This window comes from Mobula hypostoma, chromosome 5 (genome assembly GCF_963921235.1).
Source record: "Mobula hypostoma chromosome 5, sMobHyp1.1, whole genome shotgun sequence".
Lineage (NCBI taxonomy): Eukaryota > Metazoa > Chordata > Chondrichthyes > Myliobatiformes > Myliobatidae > Mobula > Mobula hypostoma.
The window spans coordinates 105,228,295-105,247,019 of record NC_086101.1 but is presented as its reverse complement, the minus strand read 5'-3'; the positions used below and the strand labels follow the sequence as shown (position 1 = coordinate 105,247,019).

At 45.0% G+C, this 18,725-nt stretch overlaps 1 protein-coding gene across 4 annotated transcripts in view; it reads left to right on the top strand.

The window, feature by feature from the left end:
- acadvl (acyl-CoA dehydrogenase very long chain) overlaps window positions 1–18,725 on the top strand; it is a 130,804-nt gene that overhangs the window by 82,537 nt on the left and 29,542 nt on the right. For all 4 annotated transcript variants that reach the window (XM_063048697.1, XM_063048698.1, XM_063048695.1 and 1 more), the window contains 3 exons: window positions 561–658; window positions 2,009–2,081; window positions 13,977–14,049. In XM_063048697.1, the coding sequence (XP_062904767.1) occupies window positions 561–658; window positions 2,009–2,081; window positions 13,977–14,049 (244 nt within the window). The remainder of the gene's footprint in view (window positions 1–560; window positions 659–2,008; window positions 2,082–13,976; window positions 14,050–18,725) is intronic.

Genomic DNA, 18,725 nt, shown 5'->3' with positions numbered 1-18,725 from the left:
CCTGACCTTCAGTGCTGTCTCTGAAAGCTGCACATTAGGATTAGGTGGATCTCAGAGTAGGTTAGAAGTTCAGCACATCATGGGCTGAAGGGCCTGTGTTGTGCTGTATTGTTCTGTGTTCTCTGTTCTCCCTGTGACCACGTGGGTTTACCAGTTTCCTCTCCCAAAGATGTTAACTGCCAACTGTAAATGACCCTGGGTGGTGGAAGAGTCAGGTGGAATTGATGGGGCTGTGAGAGAGAATAGGTTACAGAGAAAAGCTGGAGGAATATGACTGACGGGATTGCTCTAAGAGCTGGCGTAGGTTCAGTGGTTCAACTGGCCTCCTATGTTGTAAACCAAAATCACTAGTCACAGTTACCAGTCTTTGCCACACCTGAATCTGGAAAACCCATGGTTTTCGCCTTACCTTGTCTTTCGGACCGTCCATACATCTCCCAGTGACTACCCTGTCTCTGCCTCCTGTTCTGATGTCCCCTAACCATCTGTTGAACCAGCTGTTTGTAGGGAAGGTGCTTGCCCTGAGAAAGGGCTAATGGTCTCCCTGTTGGTGCACACAGAATGCTGGGAACCACCTGAAGGGGCTGCAGAAGGCACTGAAGAATCCTGTGGGGAACGCCACCCTGCTGATGAGCGAAATCAGCAAGCGGGCACGGAGGTGAGTGACTTTGCAGCACCAGCATTTGGTGATCAGTGTTCAATTCCTGCTTTTGTCTGTAAGGAGTTTGTATTCTCTCTGTGACCACGTGGGTTTCTTCCCACAGTCCAAACTCATTAGGGTTAGTAGGTTGTGGGCATGCTATGTTGGTGTGGCGACACTTGGGGGCTGCCTCCAGCAGACATTTAGACTGTGTTGGTCATTGACACAAATGATGCATTTCACTGTTTTGCTGTGTATGTCACAAATAAAGGTAATCTATATAAAGCTGATCAATCTGTCATGTTGTGAAAATCTATGAACATTCAAAACAAATGCAGATTCTGGAGATCTGAAAACAAAACAGAAACTTTGGGAAAAGTGGTCAGACAGCATCTGTGGAAAGAGAAGCAGAAGTTGAAGCTCCTGATAGAACTGAGTTCATGTTGTTGTTGTTAATGCAGCATCAGCAGTAGTAGTAGCATCAGTGGTAGCAGCAGCGGTAGTGGCAGCAGTGGCTTCCCCCTCGCCCTCCCCAAGGTCCCATGGGGATCGGTGCCCTCATTTCAAAGGTGACCCTTTGAGCCAGGGCATTTCTGGTTTGACTTTAGTGCCCTCTCATGCCCTTTCTTGTATAAGATGTTGGTGAGGCTAAGTATGGTGTGTAATTCTAGTCACCTACCCACAGGGGGATAAAAAACAAACAAACAAAAAAAAACGGTCAATCAAAAGAGTAAAGGGAAAATTTGCAGGGATGTTGAATGGGCTTTGGGGACCTGAGTTATACGGAAGACTGAATAGGTTAGGACTTTATTCCCTAGAGCATAGGAGAATGATGGAAGATTCGATAGAGGTGTAAAAAAATTCTCAGGGTATAGATAGGGTAAATGCATCAGGCTTTGTCCACTGAGGATGGGTGATACAAGAACTAAAGGTTAAGGGTGAAAGATGAAATATTTAAGAACCTGAGAGGGAACTTGTACACTCAGAGGGATGTGAGAGTGTTAAACAAGATGCCAGCTGAAATGGTTGACGTGGCTTTAATTTTTATATTTAAGAGAAGTTTGGACATGTACATAGATGGAAGGGTTATGGAGGACAGATCAATGGAACTAGCAGAATGACCTTGCACAGACTAGATGGGCTGAAGGGCTTGTTTCAATCCTGTAATGCTCCATGACTCTTAAGCAGACAATAATTTCAGCTCCTGGGAGAAGCTGGAGTAAGTCAAAGTCATCATGCAAGGCTGGTGCAGAAATGACTCAGTCACTGAGTTGACAGTGGTTCTTTGAGGCAGGTATGAATACAAGATCATCACAGTTCTCACAGACTACCCTTTATAAACCATTCCTCCTTTGTCTGTCCTCATAGGAAAGTCGGACTGAGCACTGGTATCACCCTGAATAACGTTGTACATCCAGAGTTACAGGACAGTGGTGATCTGGTGAGTGTGTGACTATCAGTGCAATGTTGCAAGCAGTCTAACAGAATGATCTGTCTCGGGATGGCATATAAAGTGTTTTACTGCATTTCGGTAAAATAATTACTGCATACTGAGATCAGCTCTTCCCCATCAGAATGACTCTGTCACACTGAGCCCAGACCAATAATGGTCTGCCTTCAATGGTTTCATTTAGTATCAGACAATGTATACAATATACAACCTGAAATTCTTACTCTCCACAGACGTCCACAAAACAGAAGAAAAACCCCAAAGGATGAATTACAGAGGAAACGTAGGAAACCCCAAATACCGCCCCCCCAAGCTCAAACAGTAGCAAAAGCATTAACTCACCCCCTCTTCTCCCCGCATTTATTCCAGCATAAAGCATCAGCACCCCTAACACCCACCATACAACAGCAAAGCCCCCCAAGAGAGACCATGATCTACAGTCCTTCAAAACCCATTGTTCAACGAGGGAGAGAGAGGAACAGCTCACTGTTTCGATGTTACAGTCTGCAGTGCCACTTCTATTTCAAGTTCCCCAACTTGAGAATCAGCAGCAAACTCTCGAAGAGTCGAGAGAGAGCAATTGACCAAGTGCAGAAGTCTCTAACAGCTGCACTTGCTGTCTCAATGTTCTGATCTCACAACTCTTCATTTGGCAACACGGGCTCACCCAGAAGGTGCACATCTTCCAGGGCACTCCTGGAGATATCGAAAACGGCTTTCCAAAGGGTTTCGACCCATAATGTCGACTGTACTTTTTTTTCCATAGACACTGCCTGACCTGCTGAGTTCCTCCAGCATTTTGTGTGTGTTGCTTGGATTTTCAGCATCTGCAGATTTTCTCTTGTTTGTGCATCAATGAAAAGATGTTTTTCCATTGTCCTTGACCTCCGGGTTGTCCCGTCACGCCTCACACAAGGGAAGGACATGGTCAGGTGTTACTGCTGCAGTGAAAGGTGACCAGGAAAGGCAGGAATAAGCAGCAGGCTAGAGGGGCCCAGTGTTCTGCTGCTCTGAATTGTGCCTGAGTCACAGCTGCCATTCCATTGAGTCTGTGAACAGCAGTAAGTCTGCAATGTGATGTCCTGCTCTGGGGAAATAAACTGGCAGGATTGTTGGTCATAGGGACTCCACATCTCTCTTCAGAATCTTGTATTCTAACATTTACATTTATCAAAAAGAGCAGAGGAGACCATGGTTTAATACCAAAAGCACAAGAGTTTCTGCAGATACTGTAAAACTTGAGCACTAAACAGTGGAGGAACTCAGCAGTTCGGGCCGCATCTGCGGAGGGGAATAAACAGTCAACATTTTGGCTCAAGAATCTTTATCAAGACACCTGATTAAGGGCCTCAGAATGAATCCTGATGAAGGATTTTGGCTTGAATCATCAACTGTATATTCTCATCCATTGGTGCTACTTGACCTGCTGAGTTTCTCCAGCATATTTGATGTGTGTTGGGTTTCAAGTCCTTTTTTAATGGGGGAGTGGAAGGGTAGAGTAGCGGTTAGCATAACACTATTACAACACCAGTGACTCAGATTCAATGCAGCCGCTGTCTGTAATGAGTTTGTATGTTCTTCCCATCACCTTTGGCGTGGTTTCCTCGGTGCTTCAGTTTCCTCCCGCATCTCAGAGACATATTAGGTTAATTGGTCACATGGATGTAATTGGGCGTAGCAGCCTCATTAATCCGGCAGGGCCTATTACCCTGCTATGGAGAGTATTTCCTATAGTGGGGTAGTCTGGGACCAGAGGGCACTGCCTCAGAATACACAGACGTCCTTTTAGAAGTGGTAGAGATTGTGGAGGCATTAGAAATAAACTTTCAAAAATGATTAGACTCTGACAGGGTGCAAGAGGACTGGAAATTTACAGATTTCACACCACTCTTTAAGAAAGAAGGGAGGCAGCAGAAAGTATGTTACATGACCTCAGTGGTTGGGAAGATGTTGCAGTCAATTGTTGAAGATGAGGTTATGGAGTAGTTGTTGACTCCGGACAAGATAGGGCAAAGTCAGCATGGTCTCTTTTAGGGAAAATCTTGCCTGACGAGTCTGTTGGAATTCTTTGAGGAGGTTACATGTAGGATAGATAAAAGGGATGCAGTAGATGTTGTATATTTAGAGGTTTCAGAAGGTTTTTGATAAAGTGCCACACATGAGGCTACTTACCAAGTTAAGAGCCCATGGTATGACAGGAAAGTTACTAGCATGGTTAGAGCATTGGCCGATCGGTAGGAGGCAGCGACTGGGAATAAAAGGATCCTTTTCTGGTTGGCTGCCAGTGTCTTATGGTGTTCCACAGGGGTCAGTGTTGGGACCAGTTCTTTTTATGTTGTATATAAATGATTCAGCTGATTGAATAGATGGCTTTGTTGCCAGATTTGCAGATGATACAAAGATTGGTGGAGGGGCAGGTAGTTTTGAGGAAAGCAAAAGGCTGCAGAAAGACTTAGACAGATTAGGAGAATGGGCAAGAAAGTAGCAAATGAAATACAATGTTGGAAATGCATGATCATGCACCTTGGTGGTAGAAATAAGTGTGTCGACTGTTTTCTAAATGGGGAGAAAATCCAAAAATCTGAGATGCAAAGGGATTTAGGAGTCCTTGTGCAGAAAACCTAAAGGTTAACTTGCAGGTTGAGTCAATGGGGAGGAAGGCAAATGCAATGTTAGCATTCATTTCAAGAGGTCTAGAATACAAGAGGAGGGATGTGATGTTGAGGCTTTATAAGACCCTAGAGAGGCTTCACCTTGAGTATTGTGAACAGATTTGGACTCCTCATCTTACGAAAAAATGTGCTGTCATTGGAGAAGGTTGAGAGGAGGTTCACAAGGATGATTCCAGGAATGAAAGGGTTATCATATGAGGAACGTTTGTTGGCTCTGGGTCTGTACTCACTGGAATTTAGAAGAATGAGGGGATCACATTGAAACCTTTTGAATGTTGAAAGGCCGAGACAGACTAGATTGGGAAAGGATGTTTCCCATGGTGGGGGAGTCTAGGTCAAGAGGGCGCAGCCTCAGGATAGAGGGTGTCCATTTAAAACAGAGATGTGGAGAAATTTCTTTAGCCAGAGGGGGGTGAATTTGTGGGATTTGTTCCCACAGGCAGCTGTGGAAGTCAGGTGTTTGGTGTATTTAAGGCAGAGCTTAATGGGTTCTTGATCGGACACGGCAGCTAAGGTTACGGGGAAAAGGCCATCGAGTGAGGCTGAGGAGGGGTAAAATGGATCAGCCATGATTGAATGGTGAGGCTGACTCAATAGGCCATGTGGCCTATTTCTGCTCATATGTTTTATAGTCTCATGGTCTTAAAAAAAAGGAGCTAATGCTTTCCCAGCATATATGATGCATAAAGGAATTTCTTTAGCCAGAGGGTGGTGAAGCATTGCCCCAGTCGACTGTGGAGACCAAGCCATTGGATTAATTTAAGGCAGAAGCTGATAGATTCTTGATTAGTAAGAGTATCAAAGGTTATGGGGAGGAGGCAGGAGAAGTGGTTGAGAGGGAAAATAAATCAGCCATTTTGGAATGCCAGAGGAGACAATGTGCTGAATGGCTGAATTCTGCTCCTATGTCTTGGCTGCTGCATCACTTGCTCGGCACTGCCCCTTGCATAGTGCAACACCCATCATTAATACTCTCGAGATCACACTGTTCCAACAACTGTTCTTTGTACTTCTATGCTGTCCCACTGAAGAGGCGGGTTCCCTTCTATAATGACCTACTGACAGAGTTGACCTGTGATGTAGTCTCAGGTCATTGGGACTAAACACACCCAGTCACTCGACCTCAAGAAAATACTGTCACCAAGCCACAGCTGAGTCAGTTTCTTACTTGTTCATATTGGTAAAGTGGTTCCTTAAATGTAAAATCAGACTTTATCCAGACTTGAAATGAGTAGCAAGTTCTTAAATTGACACCCTACTATTTCTACTGTAGAACGAAAACTCCCCAGAGAACCATGCATGGCTGGCCAAAGCTGCATTAATCTGTCCCCTTCTGATTAATTTTGGACTGTGGAAAGAAAACTCCCCAGAGAACCATGCTTGGCCAGAGCCACATGAATCTGTCCCCTTCTGATTGATTTTGCACTGAGTCACTGTTGATCTGTAACCAGCCTCTCTCCAGTCCGTTTCATCTCTTGGCTTCTTGCCAGTCAACTAAGCCTGCTGACTCAGCCTAACTTGTTAGGTCACCCTTGTGTAAATTTAGCGGCCCTGTTTTGACTAAATTAGCACAGTTACCTGTGTCAAGGACTGAAACAGCTCCCTATCTTCACCCCCAACCCCCTTTCAAGGACTATTCATCTCATGTTCTAGATATTTATTGTTTATTTCTTTCTTTATGTTTGTATTTGCACAGTTTGGTGTCTTTTGCACATTGGATAAATGCCTGAGTTGATTCGTCTTTCACTGATTCTATTATTGTTATTCTATTATGGATTTATTGAGTATGCCTGCAAAAAAATGAAACTCGGGGTTACATATGATGACACATATGTACTTTGATAGTAAATTTACTTTGAACTTTGTAGACATGGTCAAGAGCCTTAGATGATATTCCGAACAAACATCAGAATATGGGTGAAATGTGATCTAGGTGACTTTGACTATGGAATAGTTGTTGGTGCCAGATGGGGTTGTATATCAGAAACTGCTGACTTTCTAAGATTTTCGCGCAAACAGTCTCTGAAGTTTACAGAGAATGGTGTGGATAAATAAAAAAAATTATCCAATGAGCAGCAGTTCTGAGGGTGAAATGTCCTTGTTAATGAGAGGGGTCAGAGCAGAATGGCCAGACTGGTTCAAGCTGACCGGAAGGCAACAATAAGTCAAATAACCATGCGTTACACCAATCTCTGAACGCATGATACCGTCTGTCTGAGATCAAGCCCTTCATTCCATTAGCTCGGTTAAGAGCTGATGCCATCTAGTCTATGGGCTGCTTAGCTCAAAATCAGATTCATTTATTTATTCATCACAGTACATCGAAACATACAGTGAAGGTGTTGTCTGCATTAACAACCAACAGCCTAAGGATGTGCTGGGGTGCTTATTGCCTGCTGGGTTGTACTCCTCCCCCACCTTCTTCTATTGGCCATCTCGCCACTTTCTTTCCAATCCTGATGGAGGTTCTCAACCTAAAACGTCAACTATTTATTCCCTTCCATAGATGCTGCCTGACCAGCTGAGTTCCTCCAACACTTTGTGTGTTACCCCTTCACCTCAGATCCTTTCACTAACTTCCCAAATGTTGTTCTCTGACTAATATTTGTCCTTTTCAATTCCTTACTTTCACCAAATCCTTGGATCTCTGGTAGCTCTGGCAGGTTGTTTTGCCCTATGCCCACAAAGGAGTAGTTTAGATTCTCCTGTCATCTGCATATTTCCCATTTGTAATTTCACCCATCACTGTCCGTGAGGGACTCACACTTGTCCTCAGCTTTCCTTTTGCATACCTGGGAAAGCTGTTACAGTCTATGTACAGCATTTCTCATCTGCCCACACTTAGGTATTTTGCTTTGTTTCCTGATCAACTTCTTGGTGAGTCCTCACATGCTCCTCAGCCCCTTTGCTGTTTAAGACAACTTTATAAGCCCCCTGACATTAACACTATCTTTAACTTCTCACATCAGCCATGGATGGACCACTTTTCCTGATTCAGATGCAGATTTATTTATCATATGTACATTGAAACATACAGAGAAAGGCATCGTTTATGTTAACAGCCAACACATAAGACCGTAAGACAACAGGAGCAGAATTGGGCTGCTCTACCATTCCATCTTGGCCAATTTTATGATCCCCCTCATCCCCATTCTCCTGCCTTCTCCCTGTAACCATCGAAGCCCTTACTAATCAAGAACCTATCAAACTCCACTTTAAATATAACTAATAACTTAGCCTCCAGAGTCATTTGTGGAAATGAATTCCATAGATTCACCACCCTCTGGCTAAAGAAATTCCTCCTCATCCCTGTTCTTAAAGGGATCGTGAAGTTCTGAAATATACCCGCGAGTGTTGCCATCAAAGCATGCCCATAATACTTGGCTGAACAACACAGAACACAACAAACAATAAATGAACAACAATGAAACAAGCCCCAGGGAAGTGAGGACAATGAAGAACCTGCACACAAGGTCTGGGTCAGCTCAGCCATGATTATGGTGGATAACAAAGCAGGCTTGAAGGGCCAAGTGGCCTGCTACAGCCTTTGCTTTTGTCTCTGGGACCCAGCTCACCCCTTCACAATGGTGAGAAAGATCAAACACTGCCAATGGCTTACACTTCCAACTCCACGCCAATGTTTTCACCTCCACTACCACGAAGAGCAGATGAAGTGTCCATTCTTTGTACTGCTGCCTCAGAAGCTCATTCTGCGTGATCTTGTCTCTGTCATTTGCCACATTGTAGCATTCATTAATCAGAATCAGTTTTAATATCACTGGTATGTGTCATGAAAGTTGTTAACTTTACGGCAGCAGTACAATGAAATGCATAGAACACTACAGCACAGGAAACAGGCCATTCGGCCCTTCTAGTCTGTGCCAAAACTTTATTCCGCTAGTCCCATTGATCTGCCCCCAGTCTATAACCCTCCAGACTTCTCCCATCCATGTATCTATCCAATTTATTCTTAAAATTTAAGAGCGAACCTGCATTTACCACGTCAGATGGCAGCTCGTTCCACACTCCCACCACTCTGAGTGAAGAAGTTCCCCCTAATATTCCCCCTCAACCTTTCCCCTTTCACCCTAAAGCCATGACCTCTGGTATTTATCTCTCCTAATCTAAGTGGAAAGAGCCGACTCGCATTTACTCTGTTTATACCCCTCATAATTTTGTAAACCTCTATCAAATCCCCCCTCATTCTTCTACGCTCCAAGGAATAAAGTCCTAACCTGTTCAATCTTTCCCTGTAACTCAACTCCTGAAGACCCAGCAACATCCTAGTAAATCTTCTCTGCACTCTTTCAATCTTACTGATATCCTTCCTATAGTGAGGTGGCCAGAGCAGCACACAATACTCCAAATTTGGCCTCACCAATGTCTTAAACCTCACCATAACATCCCAACTCCTATACTCAATACTTTGATTTATGAATGCCAGGATGCCAAAAGCCTTCATTACAACCCTGTCTACCTGTGACGCCACTTTCAGGGAATTATGTTTCTGAACTCCCAGATCCCTTTGTTCCTCTGCACTCCTCAGTGCCCTACCATTTACTGTGCATGTCCTACCTTGATTTGTTCTTCCAAAATGAAACACCTCACACTTGTCTGAATTAAATTCCATCTGCCATTTTCTGGCCCATTTTTCCAGTTGGTCCAGATCCCTCTGCAAGCTTTGAAAGCTTTCCTCGCTGTCCACAACCCCTCCAATCTTAATGTCACGAGCAAACTTGCTAATCAATTTACCACATTATCATCTAGATCATTGATAGAGACAACAAACAACAATGGTCCCAGCACAGATTCCTGAGGCACACCACTAGTCACAGGCCTACAGTCTGAGAAGCAATCATCCACCACCACTCTGCCTTCTCCCACACAGCCAATTTCAAATGCAGTTTACAACCTCTTCATGGATACTTAGTGTCTGAACCTTCTGAACTAACCTCCCATGTGGTACCTTGTCAAAGGCCTTACTAAAGTTCATGTAGACAACATCCACAGTCTTTCCTTCATTTACTTTCTTGGTAACCTCCTCGAAAAACTCTACAAGATTCGTTAAACACTATCTACCACACACAAAGCTATGCTGACTATCCTTAATCAGCCCTTGGCTGTACAAATACTTGTATATCCGATCTCTCAGAACACCTTCCAATAATTTACCTACTACTGATGTCAGGCTCACTGGCCTGTAATTACCTGGTTTACTTTTGGAGCCTCTTTTAAACAACAGAACAACATGAGCTACCCTCCAATCCTCTGGCACCGCACCGGCGGCCAAGGACATTTTAAGTATTTCTGCCCAGGGCCCCTGCAATTTCTACGCTAGTCTCCCTCGAGGTCCAAGGAAATATCATGTCAGGCCCAGGGGACTTTTCTACCTTTATTCACTGCAAGCACCTCCTCCTCTTTAATCTCTATATGTTCCATGATACTGCTGCTTGTTTGCCTTCCTTCCATATATGCTATGCCAGTTTCTTGAGTAAATACTGATGCAGAAAAACTGTTTAAGATCTCCCCCATCTCATGAAGCTCCACACATAGACAACCACTCTGATCTTCTAGGGGACCAATTTTGTCCCTTACTATCCTTTTACTCTTAATATACTTGTAGAAACCCTTCGTGTTTACCTTCACATTATCTGCCAAAGCAACCTCATGTCTTCTTTTTGCCTTCCTGATTTCCTCCTTTAGTATTTTCTTACATTTTCTATACTCTTCAAGTACCTTATTTGTTCTTTGTTGCCTATACCTGCTATACACCTCTCTCTTTTTCTTACCAGATCGCCAATATCCTTTGAAAACCAAGGTTCCCTATGCCTGTTAACTTTGCCTTGCAGGAACATGCAAACTCTGCACTCTCAAAATTTCGCCTTTGAAGGCCTTCCACTTACTGAACACATCTTTGCCAGAAAACAACTTATCCCAATCCACTCTTCCTAGATCCTTTCTCATTTCCACAGAATTGGCCCTTCTGCAATTTAGAACCTCAACTCGAGGACCAGACCTATCCTTATCCATAATTAACTTGAAACTAATGATGTTATGGTCACTGGACCCAAAATGTTCACCTACACATACTTCTGTCACCTGATGTCTGGTTCCCTAATAGGAGATCAAGTATTGCATCCTCTCTCGTAGGTATCTGTATATATTGATTTAGAAAACTTTCCTGAACACATTTGACAAACTCCAAGCCATCTAGCTCTTTCACAGTGTCAGAGTCCCAGTCAATATGTGGAAAGTTAAAATCCCCTACTATGACTATTTCTGTTTCTTACATCGGTCTGCTATCTCTGTACAGATTTGCTCCTCCAATTCTCTCTGACTATTGGGTGGTCTATAATACAACCCTATTAGTGTGGTCACACCTTTCCCATTCCTCAGCTCCACCCATATGGCATCTGTAGACAAGCCCTCCGGGCTGTCCTGTCTACGCACAGCTGTACATTTTCCCTTACTAATAATGCCACTCCTCCCCCTCGATCATGTCTGAAACAACGTAACCCCGAAACATTAAGCTGCCAGTCCTGCCCCTCCTGCAACTAAGTCTCACTAATAGCAAAAATGTCGTAATTGCACATGCCAATCCACACCCTAAACTCGTCTACAATACTCCTTGCATTGAAATAGGTGCACCTGGGCCAGCTGGTAGCGCAATGACATCGGCGCTGGACCCGGGAGTGGAGGTTCCCGGGTTCGAAACCAGTCGGGTCCGCTCCCGAGTACATTTTCCATCCGTGCCAGGTTGAGTGTCGAGATCGCAACTTGATCTCGTAAAATACAGGGAAAAATACTGCGAAAATGTCTGTGAGGAGTGGCGCACCACACAGTCTCTCTCTCGCTCCGTGCCTTGTAAAAAGCCATGAAAAAGACATCATCACGGAAGCACAGACTTGCACACACACGCCAAAAAAAAAAGAAATAGGTGCACCAGAGAACTTTTCTATTGCATACAAACCTTTGATTTCTGTCTATACATGCAGTCCTCGCATGACCTTTATCCTTCTCCACCTCACTATCTGCTCTAACATTCGGGTTCCCCTCCCCCTGCAAATCTAGTTTAAACCCCCCCCCCCCCCGGCGCAGCACTAGCAAATCTACCCGCAAGGATGTCAATCCCCCTCCAGTTCAGGTGCAAACCGTCCCGTCGGAACAGGTCCCACCTTCCCCAGAACAAAGCCCAATCGTCCAGAAACATGAAGCCCTCCCTCCTGCACCATCTCCTTAGCCACGTATTTAGCTGTATTATCTTCCCATTTCTAGCCTCATTAGCACGTGGCACAGGTAGCAATCCTGAGACTGCAACCTTGGAGGTCCTGTCCTTCAACTTTGCACCTAACTCCCTAAGCTCTCTTTGCAGGATCTCCTCCTCCTTCCTATCCACGTCATTGGTTCCTACATGGACCATGACATCTGGCTGCTCACCCTCCCTCCTGAGAATACCGAGAACTCGATCCGAGATATCACGGACCCTGGCACCAGGGAGGCAACAGACCATCCGGGATTCTCGATCTCTCCCACAGAACCTCTTTTCTGTCCCCCTAACTATCGAATCCCCTATCACTACTTCTCTCCTCTTTTCTGTCCTTCCTTTCTGAGTTGGGGGTCCAGTCTCAGTGCCAGAGATGCAACCACTACAACTTGTCCCTGGTAGGTCGTCCCCACCAACAATATCCAAAACGGTATACTTATTGTTGATGGGAACAGCCACAGAGGTGCTCTGCTCTTTCTGTCTGTTGCCCTTCCCTATCCTGACAGTCACCCAGCTACCTGCCTCCTGACTTTTAGGGGTGACTATCTCCCTGAAACTCCTGTCTATTTCTGCCTCTGCCTCACAAATGATCTGAAGTTTCTCTAGCTCCAGCTCCAGTTCCAGTTCCAGTTCCAGTTCCCTAACTCGGTTTGTTAGGAGCTACAGCTGGATGCGCCTTTTACAGGTGTAGTCATCAGGGACAACTGTGCTGTCTCTGACTTCCCACATACTGCATACTTAACTGCTCTAACTGCTTCCTCTATTACCTACTCCTAAGTTAATTAAATTAATTAAAGGAACTTACCAGGCCTCACCTCACTGAGAGCAAGCTCGTCCTCAGCCTCTGCTCACCAAAGCCTCAAAGCTCCACTCCTACCCTAAGCCATTCACACACTCACCACTCCTCTTCAGTTACCCCTCCTTTTATTTGTCCCTGTCAATTATCTCAAGTACTCATTCCCTCTAATCAACTAATCAACACTCTGTTTAACCCTTCAGTTGCCCTCCACGCTCCTTTTAAAGCACACTCACCTCAGCTCCTCAGCTGCTTCCCAGCACTCAGTGCTCTCCTGAGCCCCTCACTCCTCTTCCTGTGACGGTCCCGCGATCACACTGTCCCGAGTCCCTGCTCCGTGCTCCTTTCAAAGTACACTCACCTCAGCTCCTTAGCTGCTTCCCAGCACTCAGCGCTTTCCCAGGCCCCTCACTCCTCCTCCTGCTGCGATGGTCCCGCGATCACATGATAAATAAATATAGAGAAAAAACTGAATTAAATAGTTAGGATAAGTAGTGCAAAAAAACAGAAATAGAAAGTGGTGAGGTGGTGTTCATGGGTACAGTGTCCATTTAGGAATTAGATGGCAGAGGGGAAGAAGCTGTTCCTGAATAGCTGAGTGTGTGCCTTCAGGCTTCAAAACTAAAAGCCTGCAGGTGCTGAAATTCTGAAATAAAAACAAAACATGTTGGAAGCACACAGCAGGTCAGGCAGTATCTGTGGAGGGAGAAGCAAACTTAACATTTCAGGTGGAGGTCATTGATCAAAATTGGGAAAAACATTACCAATTGGGTTCAGGTGAAAAGTGGGCAGGGGAGGGATGGACAGAAGAAAGGGAATATTTGTCTCACACACAGGCTCGCTCTCTCTCACTCACTCTTCGGGGCTAGCCTTCAGCTTTATAAGCCCTTGATGTAAACACCAGCTGTAATTTCTCCCACCTTTTAAATCTGCTGGGTTTTTGTCCCTGTAAGGGATATGTTTTCTCTGGAAATTTTGTAGCTCATTTGGATTTTTATAACTAGCCTAAGGGATTAAAGCCCAGAGAAAAGCAAGATTATTGACTTGAGGTGTTGATGGGCTTCCTCCCTTCCTTCCACACCCACTCTTGGTTAATGAGATGGATGTTCCAAAAAGTTCTCTTCAGAGTGACATATTCTATGTTTATGTTACAGCTGGTGAAAGCAATTGAAAGGTTTGGTGGATGCACAGAAGATTTGTTGTTGAAGTATGGGAAGAAAATTGTAGGTGAGTGTATGCATCACCTTCATGTGTGAACAGGAGAGGGGAAAGGATTAATATTGTGGCCTGTTGCCTCTGAAACTCTGTTTTTGGATCACAGCCTTGGATTTGCTGTTGTTCGGAGAAGAGTCGGAACTTTGAGAAGTCCCGGAATTCTCTACCCTGGAGGATTATGGAAGTGGAATAGTGGAATCATTGGGGGGGTGCGGGGATGCAGGGGAGGGTGGGGTGTGAGTACACACACACATCCGTTAGTCTCGTGAGACTATGGATTTGCGCCTTCGAAGGTTTCCAGGGCGCAGGCCTAGGCAAGGTTGTATAAAAGACCAGCAGTTGCCCATGCTGCATGTCTCCCCACTCCACACCACCGATGTTGTCCAAGGGAAGGGGATTAAGACCCATACAGCTTGGCACCGGCGTTGTCGCAGAGCAGTGTGTGGTTAAGTGCCTTGCTCAAGGACACAACACGCTGCCTCAGCCAAGGCTTGAACTAGCGACCATCAGATCACTAGACCGACGCCTTAACCACTTGGCCACTTGGGTGGGGTTTAAAGATGAAATAAACATATCAGGGAAGTGAGGACAATGAAGAACCTGCACACAAGGTCTGGGTCAGCTCAGCCATGTTTATGGTGGATAACAAAGCAGGGTTGAAGGGTCAAGTGGCCTATTACAGCCTTCGCTTTTCTCCCTGGGACCCAGCTCACCCCTTCACAATGGTGAGAAAGATCGAACACTGCCAATGGCTTACACTTCCAACTCCACGCCAATGTTTTCACCTCCACTACCACGAAGAGCAGATGAAGTGTCCATTCTTTGTACTGCTGCCTCAGAAGCTCATTCTGCGTGATCTTGTCTCTGTCATTTGCCACATTGTAGCATTCATTAATCAGAATCAGGTTTAATATAACTGGCATATGTCATGAAAGTTGTTAACTTTACAACAGCAGTACAATGAAATACATGATAAATATAGAGGAAAAAAACTGGATTACATTAAGCATATACGTGTCTGTTAAGCAGTTAAGATAAGTAGTGCAAAAAAACAAATAGAAATTGGTGAGGTAGTGTTCATGGGTTCAGTGTCCATTTCGGAATTGGACGGCAGAGGGGAAGAAACTGTTCCTGAATCGCTGAGTGTGTGCCTTCAGGCTTCAAAACTAAAAACCTGCAGGTGCTGAAATTGTGAAATAAAAACAAAACATGGTGGAAGTACACAGCAGGTCAGGCAGTATCTGTGGAGGGAGAAGCAAACTTAACATTTCAGGTGGAGGTCATTGATCAAAATTGGGAAAAACACTACCAATTGGGTTCAGATGAAAAGTGGGCAGGGGAGGAATGGAAAGAAGAAAGGGAATATTTGTAACACGCTGGAGGAACTCAGCAGGTCGGGCAGCATCCGTGGAAACGATCAATTCCACAGATGCTGCCCGACCTGCTGAGTTCCGCCAGCATGTTGTGAGTGTTGCTTTGACCCCAGCATCTGCAGAGTATTTTGTGTTAAGGGAATATTTGTGACAGGGTGAAACCGGGGATGAATGGACAGTAGAAAGAGAGTCTCTGTGAAAAGGGTGAGACCAGGGGAGGAATGTACAGGAGGAAGGGAATATCTGCCACAGGGTGAGACTAGCAGAGGAATGGACAGGAGAAAAGTAATATCTGTGACAAAGTGAATCCATGTAAATTTCCTCTTAACAACGGACTAAGAAATCACATCAGTGATCTTCAAATCTCATGTTTGACAGTTAAATATGAAGTAGTTAAGCACAGCACCTTTAAGGATAAACCCCATGGTTGAAAATGTAGCAGGAGAAGTGAGATTCAAATCAGGTTGAAGCACAGGGATAAGACCTCCTCTTCCGAGCATCTTGTTGGCAAATGTGTAGTCACTTGAAAATAAGATTGACTGCTGTATCAGAGGCAGATGAGGCGGATCTCAATTGCTTGTTGCATTGAGACTTGGTTAACAGTGAGTGCACCGGACGCAGCTACCCAACCTCGAATTCTGATAAGGAAAGAGGTGGCAGTGTATGATTTTTCGTCAATTCTCGTTGGTGCAATGTCAATTTCCTGTTCCCTGATTTAGAAAAACTGACGATTAAATGTAGACCATTCTACTTATTTTGGGAATTCTCATCTGTGATCCTGACCGGAGTTTACGTCCCACCAGCGGCCAATTATAAGCAAGCACTAGTGAGACTGCAGAATGCTGTCTACAAACAAGGAGTGGCCTATCCTGACGCATTTCAAGTGACTTTAACCAGGCCTGTTTGAAGAAAACCCTGCCCAGTTAATACCAGCACGTGACCTGTTGTACCAGAGGTCCCATCACACTAGACGACTGCTGCACTACGATAAGGAATGCCTGTCGTTCCTTCCTGAGACCGCATTTTGGCAAGTCGGATCATTTGGCTGCACTGCTGTTAGAGACAGAGCCTAAAGGGCAAGGCTCCAGGGATCAAGGCAATTAAGAAGTGGTCATGGGAGGCTGAAGAACAGTTACAGGATTGCCTTGAGTCGGTGGACTGGGCCATGTTCAAGAACTCGTCGGAGCACTGAATGACTACACCAAGGTCGTTACAGACTTTTTTAAAACAGTTGTGGATGAGTGTGTCCCCAGAAAATCGTTCACAGTTTTCCCTAATCAGAAGCCCTGGATGAAAAATGAAATCCAGAACCTGCTGAGAGCCAGATCAGAGGCGTTCAAGTCTGGAGATCAAGAATGCTACATGAGGTGTAGATCTCCAGAAATCCGTTTCTCAGATGAAGTGGAGATTCTATATATGATGAGAATCAACAAGAGATGCCCGATAGCTGAGATAGGGTTTGAATGCTGTAACTTCCTACAAAGTTAAATCATATGACATAGGGGACAGCAGAGCTTTGCTTCCAGATGAGCTCAATGCTTGCTCTGCTCACTTTGACCACTAGAACAGGGAGGAACCATCGCGCACCCCCGTGTCTCCCGATGATCCTTTGCTGTCAGAACCTGAAGATGACGTGCAGGCTGCCTTCAAGAGAATGAATCCAAGGAAAGTATCTGGTCCAGACAGAGTACCTAACTGAGTGCTGAAGACCTGTGCCGACTAACTGCTTGATATATTCACAGGAATCTTCAGCCTCTCACTCCAGCAGTGTGTGCTTCAATCGTACCAATGCCCAAGAAGAGTGTGGTAACCTGTCTAAGTAACTATTGCCCAGTGGCATTTACATCCACAGTGATAAATTGTTCTGAGAGGCCTGTGTTTGAACCACATCAGCTCCTGACTGAATGGCAACTTGGATTGGCTCCAATTCATTTACTGAAGCAACAGGTCTACAGCAAATGCCATCTCATTGGCTCTTCACACAACTCTGGAACATCTGGACAGCAAAGATGCATACATCAGGATTCTCTTTATCAAATTCAGCTCAGCATTTAACACCATTATCCCCTTAAAACTAATCAATAAGCTCAAAGACCTGGACCTCAATACCCCCCTGTGCAATTGGATCCTGGATTTCCTCACTTCAGACTGGCAAAAACAGCTCCTCCACAATTTACATCAGCACAGGAGCACCGCAGGGATATGTACTTAGCCCCCTGGTCTACTCGCTTTACAACGATGATTGTGCAGCTAAATACAGTCCACCACAGTTTACAAGTTTGCCTATGGCACCACTGTTGTGGGCTGTATCAAAGGGGGTGATGAGTCAGCAAACAGAAGGAAGATTGAAAACTTGGCTGAGTGGTGTAATAACAACAACCTTTCACTCAATGTCTATAAGACCGAGGAACTGATCATAGACTTCAGGAGAGGGAAATGAAAGGTCCATGAGCCAGTAATCACTGGAGGATCGGAGGTGGAGAGGGTCAGTAACTTGAAATTCCTGGGTGTCACTATCTGAGAGGACCTGTCCTGGACCTATCATATGTGTCGGGAATAGACGGGGAAAAAGGGAATATCTGTGACAGAGTGAATCTGGTGTGGGAATAGACGGGAGAAAGGGAATATCTGTGACAGTGTGAGTCCATGGGGAATAAACGGGAGAAAGGGAATATCTGTGACAGAGAGAATCCGGGGGGAAGAGGCAGGAGAAAGGGAATATCTGTGACAGAGTGAAATCGGGGGGAATAGATGGGAGGAAGGGAATATCTGTCACAGTGTCTGACCAGGGGAGGAATGATCAGGAGAAAAGAAAATATCTTTTACAGGAGTGCGACCAGGCAGGAGACGCAAGGAGAGGAGAAAGGGATATCTGTGACAGTGTGAGACCAGGGGAGGTATGATTGGGACAAAAGGGAATGTCTTTGACAGGGTTATACTAGGGGAGGAATGGATGGGAGAAAGGGAATACCTTTGGAGATAAGCCATCAAAAAGATCTTGGACCATTGATCCATTTTTCCCAATGGAGTTGTGCAACGAAATAAAGTAAATCCAGGCTTTAACTTGTTGATCAAGGGGAAGTAATGGACACATGTCAACAAGAATTAGTTGCAGGGAAATGGGAGAGAAACAACACGTACAAATTGTGGAGGAACTCGGCAGGTCAGGTAGCATCTATGAAAGGAAATAAACAGTTGTTGTTTACCCAAACACTTGACCTATCATGAGAGAGGAGAATGGGACTCTTGGGACTGCTTCCTGGGAGCTGGCTTGGACCTGATAGTTGAATAGCCTCCTGTCAGAAATACAAGACA